Source organism: Orcinus orca, chromosome 12, assembly GCF_937001465.1.
Source record: "Orcinus orca chromosome 12, mOrcOrc1.1, whole genome shotgun sequence".
NCBI lineage: Eukaryota > Metazoa > Chordata > Mammalia > Artiodactyla > Delphinidae > Orcinus > Orcinus orca.
The window spans coordinates 12441530-12469513 of NC_064570.1; the positions used below are offsets into that span (position 1 = coordinate 12441530).

The 27984-nt window shown below is 39.7% G+C and overlaps 2 protein-coding genes across 13 annotated transcripts in view; one reads left to right on the forward strand and one right to left on the reverse strand.

The window, feature by feature from the left end:
- The window catches only part of IPCEF1 (interaction protein for cytohesin exchange factors 1), a 183154-nt gene that overhangs the window by 83881 nt on the left and 71289 nt on the right, over positions 1-27984 (forward strand). For 6 of the 12 annotated variants that reach the window (XR_004476519.2, XM_033404499.2, XM_033404489.2 and 3 more), the window contains 4 exons: positions 3856-4013; positions 4974-5026; positions 17978-18017; positions 18621-18790. Coding sequence is in view for 11 of the 12 variants with exons in the window: in XM_033404499.2 (XP_033260390.1) it covers positions 3866-4013; positions 4974-5026; positions 17978-18017; positions 18621-18790 (411 nt within the window). In the remaining variant the exon portion in view is untranslated. Of the gene's footprint in view, positions 1-3454; positions 3591-3855; positions 4014-4973; positions 5027-17977; positions 18018-18620; positions 18791-27984 lie in introns of those variants that run through there. The other 6 variants (XM_049695183.1, XM_033404535.2, XM_033404517.2 and 3 more) reach the window with 5 other exon arrangements.
- The window catches only part of OPRM1 (opioid receptor mu 1), a 159923-nt gene continuing 150588 nt past the window's right edge, over positions 18650-27984 (reverse strand). The window contains exon 4 of the mRNA XM_012536773.2: positions 18650-18688. Coding sequence (XP_012392227.1) covers positions 18650-18688 — 39 coding nt within the window. The remainder of the gene's footprint in view (positions 18689-27984) is intronic.

The window sequence follows — 27984 nt, forward strand, 5'->3', positions numbered from 1 at the left end:
CTTATAAAGATATTTTATAGATATAGATATTTTATAGATAAAGAAAATAAAGATATTTTCTCATTTAATTCTTATCTAATCGTAAGAAGAAAATACAATTCTTATCCACATTTCACAGATGGGAGTCCTGAGGTCTCAAAACATCAGTTATTTGCCCACGATTACAGAGTAAAAGCTGTATTTAAGCTGGGATTTAAGTTCAGTCCAGACCAATTCCAAGCTTCGCTTTTAACTTCTACAAGTTCTGCAAGCTTCTTTACCTAAAAGCGCTGCTGAATTAAAACTAGCTTTTACTTATTATGTACTTGCTCAGGTGATTGATACGAAAAATACATTAGTATACAGAATCAAAAAATATTCATAGTATTTTACCTGAACATCTTCATTTTATAAATAAACACTTATTGTAGGAAAATAAATAGGTATGGGAATAAAAAATAACTTCTTATTATAACTCATAATTACTATACACATTTTGCTGTGGATTTCTTCCGACTTTTTTCCCCATTGCATTGATGTTTGAGTTGTATGTATGTAAACCCACATTTTTATAATAAAAATTGAATGAAGTTAAATCGCACATATTTTACCCTACTTTTTCATTAAGAATATATTGAAAACTCAGTAGTACTAAGCATGGTTGATGGCACATAGTAAAGATGCAGCAAATGTCAGCAGCCGTTGTCACCACTGTCATCAACATCATCTTGCCCTCCAGTAAGGCTGTAATAAGTTGACATCCCAACAACAAATTATTCTTTTCACCACACCTCCAGCAAACTTGGCTTCTGACAATTCTTTTGTGTATGCCAATCTTGAAGAATGAAAATGGAATTAGGCTGTTGTTTTACTCTGCACATATTTTATTACTAATGAGATTAAACATTAGTCATTTTTATGTTTTGAATTTTCCTTCACTTGCTATTTTATTCATTCTCTATTTTATTTTTTTAATTTTTAGTTTTTTTTCTTGAAGTATATTTGATTTACACTGTTGTGTTAGTTTCTGGTGTACAGAAAGGTGATACAGTTATACATATATATGTATCTACACATACGTATATATAGTTTTTCAGATTCTTTTCCATTGTAGGTTATTATAAGGTATTGAATCTAGTTCCCTATGCTGTACAGTAGGACCTTGTTGCTTATCTGTTTTATATGTAGTAGTGTGGATCTGTTAATACCAAGCTCAGTTTATGATGGAGGATGTTCTGCCTATGTTCTCTTGTAGGAGTTTTAAGGTGTCCTGTCTTATATTTAAGTCTTTAAGTCATTTTGCGTTTATTTTTGTGTATATTGTGAGGGAGTGTTCTAACTTCATTGATTTACATGCAGCTGTCCAGCTTTCCCAACAACACTTGCTGAAGAGACTGTCTTTTCTCCATTGTATATTCTTGCTTCCTTTGTCGAAGATTAATTGACCATAGGTGTGTGGGTTTATTTCTGGGCTCTCTATTCTGTTTCATTGATCCATATGTCTGTTTTGTGCTAATACCATGCTATTTTGATTATGTAGTTTTGTAGTATTGTCTGAAGTCTGGGAGTGTCATGCCTCTAGCTTTCTTCTTTTTCCTCAGGATTGCTTTAGCAATTCTGGGTCTTTTGTGGTTCCATATAAATTTTAGGATTATTTGTTCTAGTTCTGTGAAAAATATCATGGGTAATTTGATAGGGTGCATTGCATTAAATCTGTAGATTGCTTTGGGTAATATGGTCATTTTAACAATATTAATTCTTCCAATCCAAGAGCATGGGGTATCTTTCCATTTCTTTGAATCATCTTCAGTTTCCTTTATCAGTGTTTTATAGCTCTCAGTGTATAAGTCTTTCACCTCCTTGGTCAAGTTTATTCCTAGGTATTTTATTTTTTTTGACATGATTTTAAAAGAGGTTTATTTTATTTTTGACATGATTTTAAAAAGGTTTTTTTTTTTTTTTTCTGACAGTTCATTTCATTTCTGTGTTTCCTGTACCTGAATATGTTTCCTTCTTTAGGTTTTGGAAGTTTTCAGCCATAATTTCTTCAAATACTTTTTTGGTCCCCTTTTCTCTTTTTTATCCTCTGGGATCCCTGTTATGTGTAGATTGGCATGCTTCTTTTTTTTTAACATCTTTATTGGAGTATAATTGCTTTACATTGGTGTGTTAGTTTCTGCCTTATAACAAAGTGAATCAGCTATACATATATCTATACCCCCATATCTCCTCCCTCTGCGTCTCGCTCCCACCCTCCCTATCCCAGCCCTCTAGGTGGTCACAAAGCACTGAGCTGATCTTCCTGTGGCACGCTTTATATTATCCCGTAGGTCTCATGTTGCTTTCATTTTTCTTTCTGTCTGCTATTCTGATTGAGTGATTTCCATTATTCTATCTTCCAGATCACTTCTTCTCTCTTCTGCATTATTTAGTTTGCTCTTTGTTGCATTTAGCTCAGTTTTCATCTTGGCAATTGAGTTGTCTAATTTTAATTGTCCTCTTTATAGTTTCTATTTCCTCATTACAGTGATCCACACTTCTATCCATAGTCTTTCTTAATTTCTTCAGGATTTTTATTACTTCCTTTTTGAACTTGGGGTCTAGTAAACTGGAGAGGTCTGTCTCATTGTTTGTTCTTTCAGGGGATTTCTCTTCTTTTAATTGGGAATGGTTTCTCCTTCATTTTACTTATATTTCTCTGACTCTATTAATTTAGGAGAAGCAGTTATCTATTGTGGTCTTGAAGGGCTGTTTTTATTTGAGTCTAATATTTTTAGCGTCCTGTATGAGGCTAATATTTTTCGTGCTAGGGCTGTTTTCGGTATGGATGCCTGCCACATCTTTCCTCAGTGTGTGCTGGCCATTATCCCCTTGATAGAGGGTGTGATTGATGTTGTGGTGGCCAAAGCCTGCACTGGATGTTGGAGGGGTCTCCTCTTTGCTCCATGGTTGTCATAGCCCTGTCGGGGGCAGGGCCTGCTCCCCACTTATTGGAATAGAAGCCCTCAGATCTGGTTCTAAGCTGTGGTGCACTCTCGCTGGGAAAGGGACTGGCGCACTCTCGCTGGGAAAGGAGCCAGTGGGTATTCCCCCGCAGGAGCCGTCCGCTGAGACGTGTGCTCTGTGATGTTGCCTCTCACCCTTGTGCGTGCTTACAAAGTGCACTGTTGAAACTGCCCTCTGCCCCATCTCAGCAGAGGAAAAGCTGGCAATCGGGCTGCAAGTCCCTCAGGCGCTGCGCTCACAAATCTGCCAGTGGCGTAAATCTGTGGAAGTCACGCGCCCACCAGGAATCAGTTCAGATTTCAGCCCCACTTCTGTGTGTGGGCAACCTGCAGGTGTTTGGGTGCGCCCAGAGCTTGTAGAGTTGGGGCTGCACCCTCTGTGAGCAGGCTGAGAATGAGGCTGCTGTGACAGGGCCATGCCCCCCTCTTTGCACTAGCAGTGACAATAGGGCTCCTATTTGCCCTCACACACCGCCAGCTGTGACCTGGACCACTCCTGAGGCCCTTGGGGCTGTCTCTGCGTGGCCTAACTGAATCTTCTCCCTGGGTTTGTCTGCTGAAGCCCGAGTATCAGAACCCAGCTGCCACCGGCGAGCATTCCAGCAGGTATGCGCTTCAGGCTGGGGCATGCAGTGAGGTGGCCAGGACCTTCTGTGCAGGTCTCTCTTTGTCCTGCCTTCTACAAGCTGGCTGCTGCACTCACCTCTGAGCCCCTGAAGCTTCCTATCTGTCCTGGCTGATCTCCCAGCCAGTGAAGGCGGTTCCCAGGGTGAGGGAACTTTTCACAGCTCCCTCCAGGGGTACAGGTCCCGTCCCGCTTCCTTTTCTCCCCCTTTCATCCTACCCAGTCATGTGGTGGTCTTTCTTGCAGCTGTGGCTGTATGAGACCTTCAGCCAGCACTCAGTGGGTGTTCTGTGAGAACTGCTCCACATGTGATATAGTTTTGATGTATCTGTGGGAGGAGGTGAGCTCCACGTCCTTCTATTTCACCGTCTTCATCTCCCAGTCTGCTTATTATTTTCTTATTGGTGAGTAAGGACTCTTTATGTTATGATTCTCATGTATTAAATGTATATTGCAGATATTTTCATCAGCTTGTGGTTTGATTTTCTATTTATATTTTAGTGTATTTTTTAAACAAGTAATTTAAAAATTAAGTAATTAAATTGGTTGGTCTTTTTATTGTGGTTTTTCTCTTTGGCATTTTACAAATAAATGTTTTATTCATATTTATGTAATATAAATATGGCATTTTTGACATATAAAAGCGGTATACATCTTTCAGAACTTGGGAACCATTGGTATAAGAAATAAAGTCACATGGGGTTTGGATCTGCATTTATGGTGTCACTGGGAAGAACTGAAAAGCTCTTTGCTTTGGGGAGAGTTTCAGTGGCTTGTGGATGTTTACCAAGTTTCTCGCTTGTCAAAGTCTGAAGATATGAGATTTTTTTTTTCTTTTTGTTTTCATCTCCTTTTCTTGAAACCAGAGTGTCTTGTTTTTCAGGTAATCCACTACAAAGTGCAATACATCAAAAGGGGCTCATCTTTATATTAAAGTTGGGACTTCTGAGGCAGAGGGATTAGTTACATTTTTGAAATTGTTAAATTAACACAATCAGAATAATAGTAATGGATCAAATATTTCTGCATCTTACATTATGTTGTTCATCATGAAGATGAAAATATTTTCACTTTTCAAAGATATACGTTTATGTATTATACAATATTAAGTAGATAAAAACTAGATACAGCTTGCTGTAGACTTGAAAAAAATACTGACAAACTTGCAGATGAAATTCTGGCTTATTTTATGAACTCAGTTTTTAACAGTGGGCTTATTCTGGATTAAAAGGCCATGTAATGAATCACTTTTATTGTGAAATTCATCAATCAAAATAGAAATGCCCTTCTTCCCGTCAAAGAGATATACGCTTTTATGAACAATTTAATTCCACATTTAACTGAAAATCCTTCTTTTCTTCTAGTTTTTGTTTCTATCAATTTGACATCATACATGGCTACTGATGGCAGTGATCTTGTAAGTACCCTTTGGAATACTTGACTTGAAATATTAATTGTCAATTTGATGAATGAGTAAAAAATTATGTCGATTTTAAGTTTGGCTAGCTATTTATTGTCCTCCATTTGGTTAGTCACAATGGAATTAAATGATCCTCTTGTTAGAGTCTGAGGGTTTCTTATGATGACCAAGCATTTGTTTAAGACTCCTAGCTATTTACTTTTTTTTTTTTTTTTTTGTGCGGTACGCGGGCCTCTCACTGTTGTGGCCTCTCCCGTTGCGGAGCACAGGCTCCGGACGCGCAGGCTCAGCGGCCATGGCTCACGGGCCCAGCCGCTCCGCGGCATGTGGGATCTTCCCGGACCGGGGCACGAACCCGCGTCCCCTGCATCGGCAGGCGGACTCCCAACCACTGCACCACCAGGGAATCCCCTATTTACTTTTTTTTTTTTTTTTGCGGTACGCGGGCCTCTCACTGCTGTGGCCTCTCCCGTTGCGGAGCACAGGCTTCGGACGCGCAGCCTCAGCGGCCATGGCTCATGGGCCCAGCTACTCCGCGGCACGTGGGATCTTCCCAGACCGGGGCACGAACCCGTGTCCCCTGCATTGGCAGGCGGATTCCCAACCACTGTGCCACCAGGGAAGCCCTCACTGTGGTTTGGTCAAGGGCAAAAGCAAATGGATGTCACAGATCTGTAAAGATAGAGTCAGGGAGACTCAGGTTCAGAAAAGCGAAAGTTTATGAAAAGTTTTAAAAAGAAAAAAATGCATGGGATTATAAGCATATGTGTCATGTGTTATGTGGAACAAAGATATGAAAAGAAAGAATTAGGACTGTTGGATCCTTGAGAAAGGTAATGGAGGGTTTAATTATTACACTGCTTTGCTTTTTCTGAAGAAAAAATGTAGTCTTCCAGCTGGAAGGAGTTCATCTTATATGTTTAAGAGAATGGAAATTAAGATAATAAGAGACCACCTAAGGACGTTAAATGAATAAGTTCGTTCATTCATTCATTGAGACATTCATTTAATGCTCACTGATTACCTCTCCTGAGTTTATCAAGTGTCAACCACTGTAATAGGTGGGAATTGGAGATTTAATTGTGACTTGAAACAAGTTAAAATCTCCACATCTTATTAAAAAAAGTATAGCCTTGGGTTTTGGAACAAAGATGGCAGATGTGATTACCAAAGGACTAACATATCGTTCTGTAGCCCCCAGTCTATAGCTATTACTGCTGTAATAGGTAACCTGCTTCCCCTTGGTCCTGGGCACAAGTGGATTCTGTTCTTCTTGGTGGGAACTCTGGCTCTTTATGGGTCTTTCTCATTTCATGAGCCATTCTCCACTCCTGGACGCAATCAGCTCAGCTCTCCTTGTGTGTCTATTTACCTGTTATTTTTATCTCACAGCCATCAGCATCTGGGCAGTACTGCTTAATGTCTCTCTTAAGCATTTCTTCCAGCTGCTTTTCAGTGGTTACCCTACTTTATCTTTCCATTCAGAAAATTAGTTCAATTTTCTGCTGTCATTTGTTCTCTAAATAAAATGTAGCACAGGAGACCTATTTTTATGCTAGGTAGTTTCGGTAGGCGTGACACATTTGGCCTAATCGCATCCCAAATTACACCTCATTTCCACTAAACTAACATGTATTGAGCTACATGTGCTGAGCTCTCTGCTTGGTGCTGGAGTACGAAGAGGAGAAGCCGACCACCTGGTCGGGGCAGGGTGATATGGTGAAGTGGTGCTAATAAAACTGTTCAAGAAAGTAGATTCTAAGCATCTGAAATCTCATTATAGTATATTATAGTATAGCATAGTTAAAAAGCATTGCTCTTTTTTTGTTAAGCTGAGTTGCTGTTATCTGCTGGTATTCTTTTCTTTCCTCCGGTTTTCTCTCCTCTGAAGGGAAAGAGCAGAATTTTCAAAGCTAAAGCGTCACACAGAATCAAAAAGTATTAACTCACCAAGTTCTGTCTGTTTTCCCTCCTAAATATTTCTCCGTCTTCGCAGATGCGACGCTTGCCCTTCCTTCTGTTCACTGGGCTCTTTGCCTCTCTCTGCACCTGCTCTCAACTACCCCACCCCCGACTACTCTCCGCCGCCTCACAACAGCCAGGGTGGATTTTCCTAACTGCAGATGTCACTTTGCCACCCCCCTGCTTCTATCTGTTCAGTGGCTTCGCTTGGCTCTCAGACGAACTTCATACTTTCAAACATAACTTACATGATGTGGCTTGGCCACTCGGAATGTGGTGACCACGTCCAAAACCTACCTGCACTCGGTGGTCAATGCCTCCTGGCTTGTACCTGCATCTCTGTATCACATCCTCTTAGGCGCAGGTCTTTATCTGGAGGGCCTGCCCTGACTCCCCAGTTCTAGGTAAGCACTGTAATGGTGTGCAGACCTCATTATCCTTGTTCAGCTCTCTTTTGTCTGGGTTTCACTGGAAGCTGTGTTAGAACTTGCTTGCCATCGAATCTCTGGTCCTTGGCACTTAGTAGTTGTGCAGTAAGTGGTGGTAATCACCTGTAGGATCCGGGTCACCTGTAGCTTTTGGGGAAATTTTTAACATAAATGATTAAATTTGGTGCAATCGCTAAACATCCATTTGTGTAATTCTTGATGTTTATAAGGCTTTCCGTACATTATACTGTGGTGATTAAGCATTATACACCAAATCCGTATGGCTTAGTTTTCTTTTATGATTAGTTTCTTTTTTTTTTTTACATCTTTATTGGAGTATAATTGCTTTACAATGGTGTGTTAGTTTCTACTTTATAATAAAATGAATCAGTTATACATATACATATGTCCCCATATCTCTTCCCTCTTGTGTCTCCCTCCCTCCCACCCTCCCTATCCCACCCCTCCAGGCGGTCACAAAGCACTGAGCTGATCTCCCTGTGCCATGCAGCTGCTTCCCACTAGCTATCTACCTTACGTTTGGTAGTGTATATATGTCCATGCCACTCTCTCGCTTTGTCACAGCTCACCCTTCCCGCCCCCCCATATCCTCAAGTCCATTCTCTAGTAGGTCTGTGTCTTTATTCCTGTCTTACCCCTAGGTTCTTCATGACATTTTTTTCCCCTTAAATTCCATATATATGTGTTAGCATACGGTATTTGTCTTTCTCTTTCTGACTTACTTCACTCTGTATGACAGACTCTAGGTCCATCCACCTCCTTACAAATAGCTCAGTTTCATTTCTTTTTATGGCTGAGTAATATTCCATTGTATATATGTGCCACGTCTTCTTTATCCATTCATCCAATGATGGACACTTAGGTTGCTTCCATGTCCTGGCTATTGTAAATAGAGCTGCAGTGAACATTTTGGTACATGACTCTTTTTGAATTATGGTTTTCTCAGTAGTGGGATTGCTGGGTCATATGGTTATGATTAGTTTCTTATTAAAATAAATAGATAGATAAATAAATAATAACGACCAGCATGTGAATCTTAAGGCTTGGTTAAGAAACTTCTCTGGTCTCAGATTTTAGTAACAACATTCTGCCTAGAGAAGGAAAACAGCCTTAATCTAATGATAAGGCTCAGAGAGAATGTACACATCACCTCTTTTACCATCGTACATAATTCTTTTACCTAAAGCTTTCAGGGATTACTTTCAGGGATTGCTCTAGTGGGGAAGAAATGTCAGAATCATCTTAGATCAAAACTTTATGACAGTGTTTTCTCGAAAATTGTTTAAAATAAATTTACTTCAGTAAATATTGCCTGGAAAAAATGTCAAGTGAAAACTTTTTCCTGAAATGAAAGTCTCTGCGTATAAATCATGGTTACATTGCTCAGTTTTCTGCTGATTAGGACAAGCTCACTGAATGTGAATGGACATTTGCTTCTGGCCCGGTGGTCACTGGGTTATATCTGCTGTTGCGTGGACTGTCATCTGTGTGGTGATCTAACAGCAGACTGGGCCCTGATGCGTTTCTTCACAAGAGAGCTCTCCATTCGTTGTTCACAGAACATGTATTGCCTGGCCTTTATGTGTACTGTGTGCTGTGAGCAGCCCAGATACGATTCCAGCCCCCATGGGAACCTGCTCTGCCCCCCACTCCATCCCTGTGCTCATGGTGTGTGTCTCAGGGATGTGGTGATATTCAGGGATGAAGTGAGGAATCTATTTTCCACCTTTTTGATCAACTAGAAAGAGCTGAAATGTTGGCACCTTGTTTTTTTAGGCTCCATCAACAGAACTCTATGTTGAATTGGCTGTGCCAATGCTGCCTTGGACACAGGAGACTGTTTTGCATATTTTCTGTCCCAAGTAGGACTTGGAGTGGAGAAGTGCATGACAGCTATCTGGGGAACAGATGCCTGGGTGAGGGCTTGTTAGCTACCACTGGAAAACTTGTGTCCCTCCTCCCAGCGCCTCTCCTCCACCCCACGCCTTCCTACTTCTTGGGTTCCTGATTCTTAGTATTTGGTGGATATGGTTAAAACAGGATGCTGGAGAGCTACTGTGTTTCTTGAGGAAATAGTATTTTACCTTCAAGGAAACGCCAAGGGTCATCTCTCGGGGTGGGTTCAAACTTCGTGTCCGTTGATCCCAGGGGCTTTTCTCTGTGTATGTGCCTCTCTGGGGGAAGAAAGATGTTGGAGCAACTTTTATGTTGCTTTTCTCTGCTGATGTTAGCAGAGGTATTTTTCAGCTCTGAGTAATCAAACAGTAGAGATGGCTTTCCAGATATTTGTTAAATCTCCACTTGTACCAGGCACTATTATTAAGGCATTATAGGAACTAAAATTTAATACAAGACCCAGTTAATCTTTTGGTAAATATTTATTGAATGCTTCCTATGTGCCAGGCATCCCTCTAGGTGCTAGATTTTGAAGTCATGACGTGTTCAAGAATGTCAATTCTATCTTGAATGCTTGGCCAATCATTGACTCTAAGCAAAGTCGTCATTCAACTACAGAGCTGATAAAAGAGATTTGGTAAAAAGCAACATTAACAGGGGAAGTGATTGAGTAGCTGTGTGGGATAGAGGGTTGGACCATTGATGGATTGTGTTACTACTATGTATGTACCACTCAGATATATAAACAGATAGATTATAATATCCATTTAAGAGGCATCAGCAATGCATTGTGGAATATAAAAGACAGAAGAAGTAGTAACACTGAGTTAAACAATAGGCGTAGGAGCCTGACTGGCCTGGGTCCTAGTCTTGGCTCTGCTACTAGCTATGTGTGATCTGAGGGGAAGTTACTTAAGCACACCGAGATGAAGTTCCTTTCGTGGAAAGGAAGGTAAAAATAGTACCTACCATGAAGATCTTTGGGAAATAATATAAATCAATTGTTACAGTGACTACAAATAAATAACACTGGGTGAATGTAAGATTTTTATAAGAGCTCATGCCTTCTAAAGTCAGAAAGGGCTTTATGGTGGAGGTGGCATTTGACCTCGATCTGAAAGGAAGAGTAAGCATTAAGCAGATGAAAAATGGGGGAAGAGAATAAAGCATTCAGAAGTATGGAGCTGTTAAAGTGCCTGACATTTCTCTAGGATAGAAAAAAGTCTAAGGTGCCAGGAACGGAATTGGACAGATGTCTTGGTGGGATATTGAAGCTACTGTGGGAAGGGACTCGCTTGACACTTAAACTGTGATTTCAAGATGGAATCTCATACATTAAATGACTGGCTTCCATTCAATAATGGTTCTGCAGGTTCACACGTAGACACTCCACTCTGCTGTAAATACAGAGCAATGACAGACAAAGAGAAACAGAAAACAGGGAAAGCACAGTTAGGCTCAAAGACACAGTAATCATCTCTATGGATCAGAAATAAAAAGCGGCAACATGACTGAAGCTACGGCCTGCTGGGCACCTACCTCATCTGGAGGCAGGAAGCAGTTTGCGTCCTGGTCCGGGTTAGGGAGGTGGGAAAACGCTCCACTAAATATGAGAGAACTATGGTCACTTCTTTTGTTAAATTTTTGGCTGTGTTGGGTCTTGGTTGATGCCCACGGCCTTTAGTTGCGGTGAGCACGGGCTACTCTTCCTTGCAGTGCACGGGCTTCTTATTGCGGTGGCTTCTCTTGTTGTGGAGCACGGGCTTCAGTAGTTGTGGCTTGTAGGCTTCAGTAGTTGTGGCTCTCGAGCTCAGTAGTTGTGGCTTGCAGGTTCTAGAGCGCAGGCTCAGTAGTTGCGGCGCACAGGCTTAGTTGCTCCGCGGCATGTGGGATCTTCCTTGACCAGGGCTGGAACCTGTGTCCCCTGCACTGGCAGGCGGATTCTTAACTGCTGTGCCACCAGGGAAGCCCCTACGTTCACTTCTCAATGACAATGGTAAACGGCAGCTCCCCCACTTGTGAAAGGGGCTAAAGATGAAAAGAGAAAACAGTTGTTAAAGCACTGCCTGGGGTTACACAATTCCACAAGCTACCTGAGGGCCTAAGAAGGAAGGAATAGGGACACGTATCAAAATCAGGAGCTAAACCTAGTCACCAGCCAGACCAGCAACTGGATAGGCAGGAGTTCCCATGACGGCGTCAGAACCTGATTGTAGGACCGATTCCACATCAGGTGGAGGCAACGTCCAAACGGATAAGGAGGGAGGTGCAGCCGTAATGGGGGAAAGGGGAGCAGAGAGGGAGGGAGAGACTGAGAGAGAGAGGGAGGGGGAGAGAACATAAGGCCCTTCCACTCACAATTCTGCAAACTTAAAAGTCCAAAACAGATTTGAGAAATGCTAAGAAAGATAGACTCTCAAATATAAAATTCAAGTATAGCTTTATTTTACATAAAAACAAAATTTTAAAGCATGACAAAAAATTTTAAGTATGAAGCTCAAAGAATCTTTTGTACAATTTTGAAAGAAAAGCAGGCACAAATGAAAAAGTATAAAATGCAAGTGGGCTTTGAAAAAACTGAGGTATTGGAAAAGAAACCATAATGTTTGAAATAGAAAGCTCAGTAAATGGCATACATTCCACGTTGGATACTTTCTAAAAGAGTGTTAGTAAATTGACAAATTTATGCAGGACATGTATGGCACAGGGAGATAAACAGATTAAAAATTAAGACAAAATTAAGAGCAGAAAATAATGGAATAGTTAAAAAAAAAAAAGAAACAGGTAGAAAGATTGCTGAAATTTTGAAAGAAAAGACCAAAACATATTCCAGGTTGTAGAGAACTAAAAGTTTTATATATTGCAGGAGGGATTATAAGTAGGACACTTTGAAAGCAATTCGGGGATACCTGCAATATTAAAGATGCACGTATCCTATGACCATGAAGTCCACTCTCAGATAAATACTCTAGCCCAGAGGAACATGTGTCCAGGGGCACAGTGCAGTTATACAAAGTTGTTAATTGCAACAGTGTTGTGATAGTAAATTAAATGTGGGTCATTAAATGAATGGATAAATGTGTCATTTTCATTCACTATAGTGCTATATTAGAATTAGAGCTACTTGTCTCAACATGGAAAAAAATCTCAAAAACACAATACTAAAAATTAAGTATTTCCATTAATGCTATTATTTATAGTATTGTGAATGTTGCTTATAAATACTAAAATTGCATGGGAATGATAAAAATCACATTCAGCTTAGTGTAACCTGGGGTGAATGAGAGGGAAGTTGTACATAGGGAGACATGAGTGTATTTAGATTTCATTACCTTAAAAGTAAAATCAAAGAGTAAGAAAGAAAAGGAAGAAAGAGCTGTGTGCTCAGTGAGTTAGAATATGATAGAGTTGAGACTCTTGATACCATGTTGTTAAATTGCTTTTCAATTTCCACTCCCCACTATCAGTGAGTAAGTGTGTATCTGGAATTTACTGCAGGAGAGATGATAAGCACAGGAGTGTGGTTTTGAAAAAACACGTGACGATCTCTCTTTTGGCCCTAGGCCCTCCTGTTACTATCATGTCTCCTCTTTTTAATCAAGGTTCTGGGGAGACTAGTCTTCAGTGCTGTGTTGACTTCTTTAATTCCCATTCCTCCCCAAGCCACTGGAATTTGTTTTCCAGCCAACACGACAATGAAACTGTTTTGCCAAGGTCTGCAGTAACTTTTTCTTTCTCTTTGACACTGGTAGTATTTAACGGTTTGGGCTCACCTTTCCCTTCAATCTCTCCCTCACTTCCATGGCAGCTCCTCTCCTGGTTTTCTTTTGTCCTGTGCTGTTCTGCTCAGTCTCCTAGACCTTTCCTGCTGCTTCCGTGTAAACATACTGGTCTTCCTTCGGATTCTGACTTCAACCCTTTGACATTCTACACATGTGGGTTATCTTATCCAAACTCAAGACGTCCACTCTCTGTACACTGATGATTCCTAATTTTATGTCTTTATTCCAGATTTCCTCCAAATCCTTAAACCCTTACGTACTATATATACTATTTCCATCAGATGCCTCTTATGTACATCAAACTCAATATGTTTATTACTGAATATATTATAATTCAGTATATATGACCGTGTCCTCTATATTGATGTCATTTATCCCATTGCTTAAGCTAGAAACTCTTTCCCTGGCACATTGCTCTCCCTCACTTTCCATGTTCTAAAATCCTCCTCCTCTTCCCCCTCAGCTCCCTGTCCATCCTTCCTTTTCTCCTCTCTCTTTCTTCTTCCCCTTTGCCCTAGTCTTTCTTTTTTTGTTTTTTGTTTCGTTTTGTTTTTTGCGGTACGTGGGCCTCGCTCTCACTGCCGTGGCCTCTCCCGTTGCGGAGCACAGGCTCCGGACGCGCAGGCTCAGCGGCCATGGCTCACGGGCCCAGCCGCTCCGCGGCATGTGGGATCTTCCCAGACCGGGGCACGAACCCGTGTCCCCTGCATCGGCAGGCGGACTCTCAACCACTGTGCCACCAGGGAAGCCCCCTAGTCCTTCTTTTATAATATTTCTCGAATTTCTCTTTTGTGTAGAAAGTGCCATTGCTTCCAGCTTCCCCTCAGACTCTAGTCCTTGCTTCTCTGTCCTCCTCCGTTATACAACATCAACAACCAAAGCAAATACCTTAAAGGCTACTACTTTGTGAATTTTACTCTTGAAACAAATATTTGCATTTTACCATTTACTCCTGTGACTTTGGGCACAATACTGAACCTCCGTTTGCTTCAATTTCCTCATCTGTAAAATGTGCATTATAATAGCACCTAAGCCATAAATGTTGTGAGAATTCAATCCAGGTATTTATGAAAAGACTCAGAGCAGTGACTGGCCTATGGCAAACATTATATGAGTATAAGCTTTATATATATTTCTTAGCTATCATTGTTTTCAATTACTGTCTATTGTTATTATAAAAGTCTCTTATCTATCTTCATTTTTCACTATTAGAGATTTTCTTTTCATATTCACTTATTAAGTAATATTAAAATGGTTAGTCTTCTGAAAAAAACTAAGCAAGTTTTTCATGTATTTTTACAGGTAAAATTTTAATATATAAAAGCTTTAAAATTATCTTTACAAAGTTGAGTTTAATTTGCCAGGAAGGAGGAAAGATGTTTGTGGGGCAAAGGTGTTTGTGGAGAAACATGCCTAATAGCTTTATCAGCTGGAGCTGGCTTGGATCTAAAATATTTAGGAATTGTTGTGGCTTCGTTAAAGTAGTGCTAAAATTGGCAATCGTGAAGTTTTACACCATGGAACTTGGGTAGATGCCACAAATCAAGACTAGCATAACACTATATAATTTTGCTTAATACCAGGACCATTGTGAAGTTTGATGTAATGACAAACCACTTTATGGTGAATTTTAATATATCATGGGGGGTAAATTGTACCTGTAAGACTTAATAGTTACTATATATATTAGAAGTCAATATAATAATTACCCTGATCTTGGTTGTGAGCACCATCATTCAATATCAGAGGAGGTCCATTTGTATCTTTTACACTGGTTCCTTTTTAAGTTTATACAATGTGTGATTTTGAGTGAATTTTTTTAACCACCTTAAAAAGTAAAAGAAAAATAGTCTTTTTCAATAAAAAGGAATATTTATTTAAAAGAGAAAATTTTCTCAAGTTTTAAAACCAAGTTAGGGCAAATTCAGAATTTAGAGTAATTCTTCAGTTTTACCTACAACATGCCAATGGGAAGAAAATTGTGTGAGAAAACTATCTGATTAGGCTTCGGGTATTTGTTATGATTGTTATAATTCCCTATGGAAAGACTGTCTCATAAAATGCACACTGCTTGCTCGGCTTTTTGTCACTCACCAGTGAAATAAACCACATGTAAGACCTTTATGAAACTGACTAGTTTGTGGGTTCCATTTCCTGTTGTGAGGGGTTAGATGTATCTCAAACTCACCGAAGTTCTCAAGATTGTTTTCATTCTTTCATGTAAACCAGTTTAGGTTTCAAATTCATATATTTCAAGTGAAACTGAAATCCTCTCTAATTTATCATTTCTATAATATGCAGTTCTGCTTCTGGTTGGGGGAAACAGTTTGAACAGTTATATAGATTTTACGATCATTTGCCTTAGGAGAAGTACTGTCTGAGGAGGGCTGACTCAATGACTAAACTCCCTGCCCCCCTTTAAAAAAGTCTGAATAGAGTCCTCTCGGTGTCGGGTGCTCACATCCCTTGAGGTATTGTCCTGCTTAGAGCCCCACTTCTCATCCAGCCCAGCTGCAAGAATCTAGCGTAGGCGGAGGCCTGGCGTGGGGCAAGCTTGAGACGGAGCCTACAGTTTGATAGGGGGCTTTCTCTAGAACCAGCCGTAAGGTTGGGTGGTAGAGCTGGAGAGCCCTTGCTGCACTGGGAGCCCATAAGCGATGGATGGAGGAGATTCACTGGCTCCCAGTCAGGAGGCTTGGAGTGGGTGATGCTTCCCTTTACAGATCCTACAGCTGTCCTCTCCTACTTCCTCTCTCTCTTCTTATCAGAGCTGCTTTTTTTGTATGAGCTAATGTGATTTACCTTGTTCACATGGGGCCAGAACGTTCTAGGAATGCCTCTGTCTACAACTCCCTTCTCTCCCTATTCCCCTGGTTCTTAGTTTGTCTTGAGTGCTTCCTGGGGTCTCCTGGAGCCCAGATTTTCTAAAGTGTTCCCACTGTCTAAATTGACTTACTCTCTTCTTCACCTTTCGTCCTGGCTCTCCACTAAGTTCTAGCTTTCCAAGTGGTATACATTATGCAAATAAGATATTTGGGCTAATATATTTTGTTAATAGGTTTTGCTGACCTCAGATAATTGCCTATAGAAAAGACTTCAGGAGACCATTTGAGGGAATGGTGGGAATTTTAGACCAAGATGCAGGTCAGTGTGGGAGATATCTTATGAAGCTGAGACTAGAACTTGGTCAAAAATGCCTAAATTTTAGTTGTGTGTCATGACTCTAGCATGTCTACTCTTGACTAAAATTTAGAGCAGTTATTGCCTTTGTCATGTCCTTTTTTCACAAGGATGATTAATTTCTTCAGGAATAAAATTTTCTTCTAACATTTGTAAAATAAAAAGTCGGTATGGGATTTCCCAGGAAATACAATTTAAGCACTTTAACTTCATCATTGTTGCTGAAGGAAATACAAATCCTACCTATCTTGAAAACTAGGAAATTTTTGTTTATTAGATATGAAGTACTTGTTTATATCTATAATCATGTATTATAGTACATAGTCACATAAAGTATTTTTAGTTTTTAGTGCATTTTCAGGTACAATCTTGTTAAATATTTTTGAGACCTACAGGATTGGAATTATTATAAATATCTTGATTTTACGAATGAGGAAGTTGGTTTCGAGTAATAAACGGATTTTTCCCCGAGTAACACAGCTACTACGTATGACGACCGTGAGTTGATTTCAGGCCTCTGGATTTTAAAATCCCATTTTATTTCCGCTCTGTCATATTCCCTCTTCAAACATATCGTAGAACCATTGTAGCTATTAGATCAATAGTTAGATATGCAGAATACTGGCCAGGTACATTGAAAATAACATTATAAAATCTTGTAATAAGATTGCATACCAATTTTTAGAACTGCTTTTCAATTATGTAGAATGTTTTTCAAATTCTCCACTTGTTACCAGAAGAGATTAAGTCAATTAAACCTGACTAAATTCGGTTTAGATATTGTGGAGGAAAAAATGAAACTTCTTTAATCTAAAATGTTTCTCTCTCTGCACACACACACACAGCCGTTGAAAGCATTTTTTTTTGTTTTCTATTTTTGCTGATAGTCTGATGATTTTACATGAATTGTTTAAAATGTATTGTGAAAAACATGTACTTCAGATTGTCTTTTGTCTGATTTGAATATTTGAAGAGCTAGTATCAAATAGAAATTGGCAATTAATTTATCTTCCATAAAACATACGAGAAACATTCAGAGATACTTAAGGCAATATGCAATTTAAATCTAGATGTAAATAAGAATTTCCTGATAAGGAGGGTTGATAGGTACTTAGATCTCACCAAAAGAGGTTGTGGAACTTCTTTTTTCTGGGATGTTTACTTCATGTGGCTTAGAGGCAACCCCATGGTATTAGCAGGACCATGAATTTAACAATCTGATGTGAACCTGTAGTATTGTGACATTGCAATGGTTATCTTGCAGGTTTATTTAAATAATTGCTGTTATTTAGAAATGGCACAAAAAGAAGCACAACGTAATTTTGTCTTCTCTCACAAAAAATAAAAAGGGAAATATTTTTATTATTTTTAAGAAATTGAGTGAACGGTGTCCTGTCCTAACTAAAGCGGTAGTGAGAAAGATGCCTGTGGGTGGAAACAGGAAACATTAGTGATAAATGCTGTTACGTATCTTTTTCAGGTGCAGCTCCATGTCTATTGATTCTAATTAGCACATTTTGTGCCTCAGCTAGTAGCTCCCCTTTAGCTCTGCTTGGAGAGTTTTTTTTTTTAGCTTCCATCCTGCTCGTACATACTGCCACCTCCTCCCTCTTGCTCTCGTTACAAATGTTACAACACAATCAGAAATTTCCTCTTTTCTTTCCTTCCTGCATTTCCAGCAGGTTCCCTTGCGTCAGAAGCAGAGAAGGAAAACTAAAGGTAATTAGATCTTTTGTTTCTTTATCCCGTTTGTGTGTGTGTGAGAGTCCTTTTCTCCTGGATGCCTTCTTTAGGATCTGATTTTTGTCTGTCTTAATGCTAGTATCAGAAGGTGGATGGCAGATTAATTTGGGGTTCTTTTGGATCGATTTTAAGAAATGACGGCATGCTGTTCGTTTCGGTTAATCCCCCGTGGTATGTCAATAGAGCTTAGAAAGACTGGCACTGAGTCGGGGAAGTGGCCGTGTTTCTAGGTGGGCATTAACCCTTTAGCATCTCTTGCATAACTACTGCTATTATTGTTGAAACGAGCTGTGTTAGTGCAGTGATGTGCCTGCCAGACTCATGATTTTCATGTTTTCAGCTTATTCCATTGAAGAATATTCTTAGACTAACACTTGCATGTGAGTCTCACTGTTTCCTTGATCATATCTTGTACCTTCTAAGCACCAAATGAATGGTTAAAAAGAAAATCGATAAATTACTTTCTTTTTGCATTTGCTTTGCGTAAATCTTGGTACAAAAATCCAACTTCCTGGAGGTAAACAGCGAACACATACATCAGGGTACGATGTTACCTACCTTTTCACATAATTGTTGCAGGTTTTTTCACCATGAGTCGGAGGAGGATATCATGTAAAGACCTGGGGCACGCTGACTGCCAAGGGTGGCTATGTAAGAAAAAGGAAAAAGGAACTTTCCTAGGCAACAAATGGAAAAAGTTCTGGGTGGTCCTGAAGGGATCATCACTGTACTGGTACAGCAATCAAATGGTGAGTCCACTGTCTTCCTCCTGTCCCAGGACCCTGTAACAAAGGGTGGGTCAAAGATCATTGTGGAGCAGGTGAACCCCATGGGAAAGATCATTTTTATTTCTGGGACTTGGAACAGGGCAAAGAAACAAATAAGTTCTAGAAACGTTTCTGTAGGTATGTAGGTTATTCTATTATACTTGATGGAGGAGAAAACCATTCTGCTTGACTAATCTTTGGTTGAAGAGGGGCATCCAAATATATATCCTTATTGAAGGAGGATTTCAGGGCCTATTAATGTTACTCTTCCATGGTCGATGCTAATCATTTCAGGATTTCCTTGGACAGCACTTGATATGGGAACTTGACATTGTTAAGATCTCTACTAAAAAAAAAAGGGACTCAACTTTAAGACCTATTGGGGTGTAAATTGATTCAGTCCACAGGAAGCTATTTTCTTTTCTCCTCCTTTATTATCTTTTTTTCCTCTGACCTTCTCTATTAGGTGGGTTGGTTTTGGAATCGCTAACCTGTGTGCTGGCATTGTGTTGGTGACTGTCATCTCTCGTTCTTTGGCATGTACAGTGAAGGCATTAAACTAATGATGCTTGGACAACACTTGATAAGAAAGCTGCCTCATTTATCCTGTAATAGGCACTTCACTTTTGTGGTCTGCTTTGCAGGCGAGTTTTCTGTTGGAAAGGGCTGCAAATAAAGTTACTGTTAAAATGTGTACTGATCTTTCCTGGCTTGAAACATTCTGAAAACAACGATATTTGTCGAATACTGAGTAGAGACCTTTCACAAAGGAACTCTCTCCATGAACACCGAGTAGCCATTTGCTGATCTCAGGAGAGCCTGAGTTTCCCTTTGTGGTAGAGTGAAGGTCAGCAATGGATGTCCTTTAATCCATTAAGGGAAAATCATTTAAAAATTGACCACAAGCCAGAAAAATTCTTTTTACGTGATACCATTATTTTAAAATGACTTGTGTATGCCCATCTCTCAAGCAACAGAGCTTTAGGGCAAATAACTTTATAAATGTAAAATAAGTGCCCCGTGTAGTTTGTGGGTGAAATTTTTAGTCGATAAATTTACACTCACTGGCCACTAATCAAAAAGTTGTGTACCCGCATAACCCAAGGCACCTGTCCTGTAAGGATTTGATTAAACTGGACCCAAATCCAATTCCAGTGCCCTGGAATAAGCATCCTCCCCTGTGCTTTTCTCTGTACTCCCCCTCCCCTGTCCCCTGTTCCCAAGCTTACAGATTTGGTTTCACCCAAAACATGGTACAAAATTCTTCACTGAGTTTTATAAAAATATATATTTTTGAGCTTTTGGCGAGTTTTAACAATTTTATCAAATATTTGGGAGCTTCACAAGAAAGAAGCACCTTGCAGAGTACGCAGTCTTCCACTACCTTCTTTTTCTCTCTTTTCTTCTCCCTTCCTGGATACATTTACCATCTTGTCTAGCATGGGATAATTTTACCCAAATTAAGGCAAACTGGAGCTGGGGTCTCACCTTCTATCCTAAGGGATTTTTCCTGAACAAATACAGCTTCCTTCTTAACGAAGGTTAATTAATTATGGTTAATATAACTTTCTCCCTCTCGTTTATAATATCTTAGGCTCTTGCTTTTGGTTAGTTGTGCAAGTGATAGTTTGCATCTTCCATGAAATGAGAGGGCTTACTGATTTACCTTTTAATAGCTCTCTAGGAATTTTCTGAGGCTGTTGGAAGGATTGGGTGCTGATGGAGCATGACACATCTGTGGGAAGTAACAAAACTCAGATATAAGCATGGCATTAATTTTCTCATTCAGTCACATTATTCTGCACATATGTTCTGGTACCGCTCCTGTCTTCATAGGATCGAGCCCCCTCGGAACCACACATACTTACAGATTTGGCTTATTTGGCTTCATAAGTTCATTTGGCTTAAGTTTCTCTTAGAAGAGCAATGAATTACCTATTTTAGGCTTTAGGAATCTCACGTACTCGAATAGAATTAGATTAGCAACATTGAATGGAGAATAAATTGACTGTTATTTGGCCACAGAATTACTCTATTAAACTTGTGGTATATAACAGAAGGAGCCTTTCAACTTCCTAATTCTATGACTCTGTGTTACAGAGGAATAATCTCTCCACACACACACACACACACACACATACACACACACGCGCGCGCGCGCACGCGCACACACACCCTGACATCTTAATTATATGTTTGTTTGGGGGAAAAAAGGCTACTCAGTGAATACTTAATTAACGGTCATAGTCCTGCTATCTGTGTGAATATCAACTGTGAAATAATTGCCGAACACATACCCTCAGGCTGAGAATATTTATTTACTTTCTGCCACTCAAGGAATTCAGATTCAACGGAGTAGCTCCCAAGGCACCAATGTCTTATGAACAAACTTCTGTTTCTTCTACCTTCCCTGTTCCCTATGCTTTCTCATATGGTAATGGAGCTGATAGCATCACAGCCAGAGCCACCTCTTATCGAATGCCTACCATATGTCAAGGGAGAGTCGAGACACCTTTCATACACGCTCTTTTTAACTTCTCCAAAATACCCTCCAAGGTAGCAATTGTCACCACGTTTAGAAAGTTGGGAAGGCTGAGACTCATAGAACTTGTGTACATTCTTCAAGTGACCCAAGTCCTAAGGGGAGGGGGTACAATACATCCTCTTTAGCCCCTTTGACTCTTCAGCCCCCGGTTGTTGTCATATGCCAACCTGACCCCATGCGGGGACCAGGATAAATGATGTGGTTCAACTCCCCTATTGTCTGCGTTCAGTGGGGTTTGGAGAGAACAACTCTAGAAGTGAAACGTGGGGCCGTTCTTATGTGCAAGTACAAGTGAGCTCACGGGATCCCTTTGCTTGTCTCTCTTGTTCCCTGACACAACCCGAGGAGACATCACCCTCACCTCTCTAAGCGTTTTGTCATTGTTGTTACCTAGTAACTGACGCATGGTGTACTGCCTTCTTCCATCACTCTTTGCTGCTTTAAAAAGTACTACGCAGATTTCCTTGAGAAAGGTCAAGTCCAGACACTCATCTACCATTTTTCACACCCCATATTATGTGCATAGAATGTGATGCAGCACACAAGAATTTATGCTATGCCTTACAAAACCGTATTCAAGTTGAACAGCCTTAAAAATCCAGGCTGTTTAAAATCCTGGATTGAAATCCACACAATTGTTTTCGTTTGCCTCTAGATAAAGTACCAATTCATTTCCTGGCTCCTGGGTGTCTTCTGACCTGTACCTATCTTACTTCCCCAGCTTCCCCACCTCCACCCAAGCTTCAACTACACAACTGCTTTTAATTCCTTATTAATGTCCTATATGCCGGCTGTCTCTTTAAGCCTTTGCATATGCTGTTTTTCAGCTCAGCAAACTCTTTGCCTTCATGCTGTACAGTCTTTCTCCCACCCAATTCCATCAAGCTTATTCCTCCTCTTAAGTCAAATTTTAGTTTAAATAGCGCATCCTCGAGGTGTTCTTACCTTTCCTCTGACCCAAATTAGGCTGCCTCTTCTTCTCCCATAGCAACCTATACTTATTACACTTATCTTCCTCTTTTGTACATGTTGTTAGACTTGCTGTTTTCCATAATTGATAATAATCTCTGTAGAGAAAGACCGTAGTATATCTTTAGCGCCTTAGGTAGTGTCTGATACTTCCTAGGTACTCAAGTAATATTTGTTGATTTCATAAATAAATCAGATTTAGGAATCATCAGCATTTACCTTACCCATGGGAATTTTGAGAAATGGGATGGTGAATAAGGACTGCTTTTTAAAAAAGATTTTATTTTCTTTATTTTTATACAGCAGGTTCTTATTAGTCATCCATTTTATACACATCAGTGTATACATGTCAATCCCAATCTCCCAGTTCATCACACTACCATCCCCACCCCTCCACTTTCCCCCCTTGGTGTCCATACGTTTGTTCTCCCCATCTGTGTCTCTATTTCTGCCCTGCAAACCGGTTCATCTGTACCATTTTTCTAGGTTCCACATATACGTGTTAATATACGATATTTGTTTTTCTCTTTCTGACTTACTTCACTCTGTATGACAGTCTCTAGATCCATCCACATCTCTACAAATGACCCAATTTCGTTCCTTTTTTTGGCTGAGTAATATTCCATTGTATATATGTACCACATCTTCTTTACCCATTCGTCTGTCGATGGGCATTTAGGTGGCTTCCATGACCTGACTATTGTAAATAGCGCAGCAGTGAACATTGGGGTGCATGTGTCTTTTTGAATTATGGTTTTCTCAGGGTATGTGCCCAGTAGTGGGATTGCTGGGTCATATGGTAGTTCTATTTTTAGTTTTTTGAGGAACCTCCCTACTGTTGATAGTGGCTGTATCAATTTACATTCCCAAAAACAGTGCAACAGGGTTCCGTTTTCTCCACACCTTCTCCAGCATTTGTTGTTTGTAGATTTTCTGATGATGCCCATTCTAACTGGTGTGAGGTGACACCTCATTGTAGTTTTGATTTGCATTTCTCTGATAATTAGTGACGTTGAGCAGATTTTCATGTGCTTCTTGGCCATCTGTATGTCTTCTTTGCAGAAATGTCTATTTAGGTCTTCTGCCCATTTTTGGACTGGATTGTTTGTTTTTTTAATATTGAGCTGCATGAGCTGTTTATATATTTTGGAGATTAATCCTTTATCCATTGATTCATTTGCAAATATTTTTTCCCATTCTGAGGTTGTCTTTTCGTCTTGTTTGTAGTTTCCTTTGCTTTGCAAAAGCTTTTAAGTTTCATTAGGTCCCATTTGTTTATTTTTGTTTCTATTTCCATTACTCTAGGAGGTGGATCAAAAAAGATCTTGCTGTGATTTATGTCAGAGTGTTCTTCCTATGTTTTCCTCTAAGAGTTTTATAGTGTCCAGTCTTACATTTAGTTCTCTAATCCATTTTTTTTTTCTTTGCGGTACGCGGGCCTCTCACTGTTGTGGCCTCTCCCTTTGCGGAGCACAGGCTCCGGACGCGCAGGCTCAGCGGCCATGACTCACGGGCCCAGCCGCTCCGCTGCATGTGGGATCCTCCCGGACCGGGACACGAACCCGCGTCCCCTGCATTGACAGGCGGACTCCCAACCACTGCGCCACCAGGGAAGCCCCTCTAATCCATTTTGAGTTTATTTTTATATATGGTGTTAAGGAGTGTTCTAATTTCATTCTTTTACACGTAGCTGTCCAGTTTCCCCAGCACCACTTATTGAAGAGACTGTCTTTTCTCCGTTGCATATCATTGCCTACTTTGTCATAGATTAGTTGACCATAGGTGCATGCGTTTATCTCTGGGCTTTCTATGCTGTTCCATTGATCTACATTTCTGTTTTTGTGCCAGTACGATACCGTCTTGATTACTGTAGCTTTGTAGTATAGTCTGAAGTCAGGGAGTCTGATTCCTCCGGCTCTGTTTCTTTCCCTCAAGACTGCTTTGGCTATTCAGGGTCTTTTGTGTCTCCATACAAATTTTAAGATTTTTTTGTTCTAGTTCTGTAAAAAATTCCATTGGTAATTTGATAGAGATTACATTGAATCTGTAAATTGCTTTGGGCAGTATAGTCATTTTCACAATATTGATTCTTCCAATCCAAGAACATGGTATATCTCTCCATCTGTTGGTATCATTTTTAACTTCTTTCAACAGTATCTTATAGTTTTCTGCATACAGGTCTATGGCTCCCTAAGTAGGTTTATTCCTAGGTATTTTATTCTTTTTGTTGCAATGGTAAATGGGGGTGTTTCCTTAATTTCTCTTTCAGATTTTTCATCATTAGTATATAGGAATGCAAGAGATTTCTGTACATTAATTTTGTATCCTGCTACTTTACCAAATTCATTGATTAGCTCTAGTAGTTTTCTGGTGGCATCTTTAGGATTCTGTATGTATAGTATCATGTCATCTGCAAACAGTGACAGTTTTACTTCTTCTTTTCCAATTTGCATTCCTTTTATTTCTTTTTCTTCTCTGATTGCTGTGGCTAGGACTTCCCAAACTATGTTGAATAAGAGTGGTAAGAGTGGACATCCTTGCCTTGTTACTGATCTTAGAGGAAATGCTTTCAGTTTTTCACCATTGAGAACGATGTTTGCTGTGGGTTTGTTGTATATGGCCTTTATTATGTTGAGGTAGGTTCCCTCTATGCCCACTTTCTGGAGAGTTTGATCATAAATGGGTGTTGAATTTTGTCAAAAGCTTTTTCTGCATCTATTGAGATGATCATATGGTTTTTCTCCTTCAGTGTGTTAATATGATTTATCACATTGATTGATTTGCATATATTGAAGAATCCTTGCATTCCTGGGATAAATCCCACTTGATCATGGTGTGTGATCCTTTTAATGTGTTGTTGGATTCTGTTTGCTAACGTTTTGTTGAGGATTTTTGCATCTATATTCATCAGTGATATTGGGTCTTTTTTTGTAGTATCTTTGTCTGGTCTTGGTGTCAGGGTGATGGTGGCCTCATAAAATGAGTTTGGGAGTATTCCTTCCTCTGCAAGTTTTTGGAAGAGTTTGAGAAGGATGGGTGTTAGCTCTTCTCTAAATGTTTGATTGAATTCACCTGTGAAGCCATCTGGTCCTGGACTTTTGTTTGTTCGAAGATTTTTAATCACAGTTTCAATTTCATTACTTGTGATTGGTCTGTTCGTATTTTCTATTTCTTCCTGGTTCAGTCTTGGAAGGTTATACCTTTCTAAGAATTTGTCCATTTCTGGGCTTCCCTGGTGGCGCAGTGGTTGAGAGTCTGCCTGCCGATGCAGGGGACACGGGTTCGTGCCCCGATCTGGGAAGATCCCACACGCCGTGGAGCTGCTGGGCCCGTGAGCCATGGCTGCTGAGCCTGCGCATCCGGAGCCTGTGCTCTGCAATGGGAGAGGCCACAACAGTGAGAGGCCCACATACCCCACCCACCCCCCCCCCAAAAAAAAGAAAAGAATTTGTCCATTTCTTCCAGGTTGTCCATTTTATTGGCATAGAGTTGCTTGTAGTAGTCTCTTAGGATGCTTTGTATTTCTGCAGTGTCTGTTGTAACTTCTTTTCCATTTCTAATTTTATTGATTTGAGTCCTCTCCCTCTTTTTCTTGATGAGTCTGATTAATGGTTTATCAATTTTGTTTATCTTCTCAAAGAACCAGCTTTTACTTTTATCTTTGCTATTGTTTTCTTTGTTTCTGTTTCATTTATTTCTGCTGTGATCTTTATGACTTCTTTCCTTCTGCTAACTTTGGGTTTTGTTTGTTCTTCTTTCTCTAGTTCCTTCTGGTGTAAGGTTAGATTGTTTATTTATGATTTTTCTTGTTTCTTGAGGTAGGCTTGTATAGCTATAAACTTCCCTCTTAGAACTGCTTTCGCTGCATCGCATAGGTTTTGGATTGTCATGTTTTCATTGTCATTTGTCTCCAGGTATTTTTTTATTTCCTCTTTGATTTCTTCAGTGATCTCTTGGTTATTTAGTAACGTATTGTTTAACCTCCATGTGTTTTGTACTTTTTTTTCCCTGTAATTGATTTCTGATCTCACAGCATTGTGGTCAGAAAAGATGCTTGATATGATTTCTATTTTCTTAAATTTACTGAGGCTTGATTTGTGAACCAAGATAGATCACAATCTTGTGATCAAGATTTGTGATCTATCCTGGAGAATGTTCTGTGTGCATCTGAGAAAAAAGTGTAATCTGGTGTTTTTGGATGGAATGACCTGTAAGTATCAATTAAATGTATCTGGTCTATTGTGTCATTTAAAGCTTGGTTTTCCTCATTAATTTTCTGTTTGGATGATCTGTCCATTGGTGTAAGTGAGGTGTTAAGGTCCCCCACTATTATTGTGTTACTGTCCATTTCCTCTTTTATAGCTGTTAGCACTTGTCTTATGTATTGAAGTGCTCTTATGTTGGGTGCATATATATTTATAATTGTGATATCTTCTTCTTCAGTTGATCCCTTGATCATTATGTAGTGTCCTTCCTTGTCTACTGTAACATTCTTTATTTTAAAATCTATTTTATCTGATATGAGTATTGCTACTGCAGCTTACTTTTGATTTCCATTTGCATGGAATATCTTTTTCCATCCCCTCACTTTCAGTCTGAATGTGTCCCTAAGTCTGAAGTGGGTGTCTTTTAGACAGCATATATATGGATCTTGTTTTTGTATCCATTCAACAAGCCTGTGTCTTTTGGTTGGAGCATTTAATGCATTCACATTTAAGGTAATTATCGATACGTATGTTCCTATGACCATTTTCTTAACTGTTTTGGGTTTGTTTTTGTAGGTCCTTGTCTCCTCTTGTGTTTCCCACTTAGAGAAGTTCCTTTAGCATTTGTTGTAGAACTGGTTTGGTGGTGCTGAATTCTCTTAGCTTCGCTTGTCTGTAAAGCTTTTGATTTCTCCATCGAATCTGAATGAGATCCTTGCAAGTAGAGTAATGTTGGTTGTAGGTTCTTCCCTTTCATCACTTTAAGTATATCGTGCCACTCCCTTCTGGCTTGTAGAGTTTCTGCTGAGAAATCAGCTTTTATGGGAGTTCCCTTGTATGTTTTTTGTCGTTTTTCCCTTCCTGCTTTCAATAATTTTTCTTTTTCTTTAATTTTTGCTAATTTGATTACTATGTGTCTCGGCGTGTTTCTCCTTGGGTTTATCCTGTATGGCACTCTCTGTGCTTCCTGGACTTGGATGGCTGTTTTCTTTACAATGTTAGAGAAGTTTTCAACTATAATCTCTTCAAATTTTTTCTCAGACCCTTTCTTTTTCTCTTCTCCTTCTGGGACCCCTGTAATGTGAATGTTGTTGCGTTTAATGTTGTCCCAGAGGTCTCTTAGGCTGTCTTCATTTCCTTTCATTCGTTTTTCTTTCTTCTGTTCCGCAGCAGTGAATTCCACCATTCTGTCTTCCAGGTCACGTATCCATTCTTCTCCCTCAGTTATTCTGCTATTGATTCCTTCTAGTGTATTTTTCATTTCAGTTATTGTGTTGTTCATCTCTGTTTGTTTGTTCTTTAATTCTTCTAGATCTTTGTTAAACATTTCTTGCAACTTCTCAATCTTTGCCTCCATTCTTTTTCTGAGGTCCTGGATCATCTTCACTATCATTATTCTGAATTATTTTTCTGGAAGGTTGCCTATCTCCACTTCATTTAGTTGTTTTTCTGTGGTT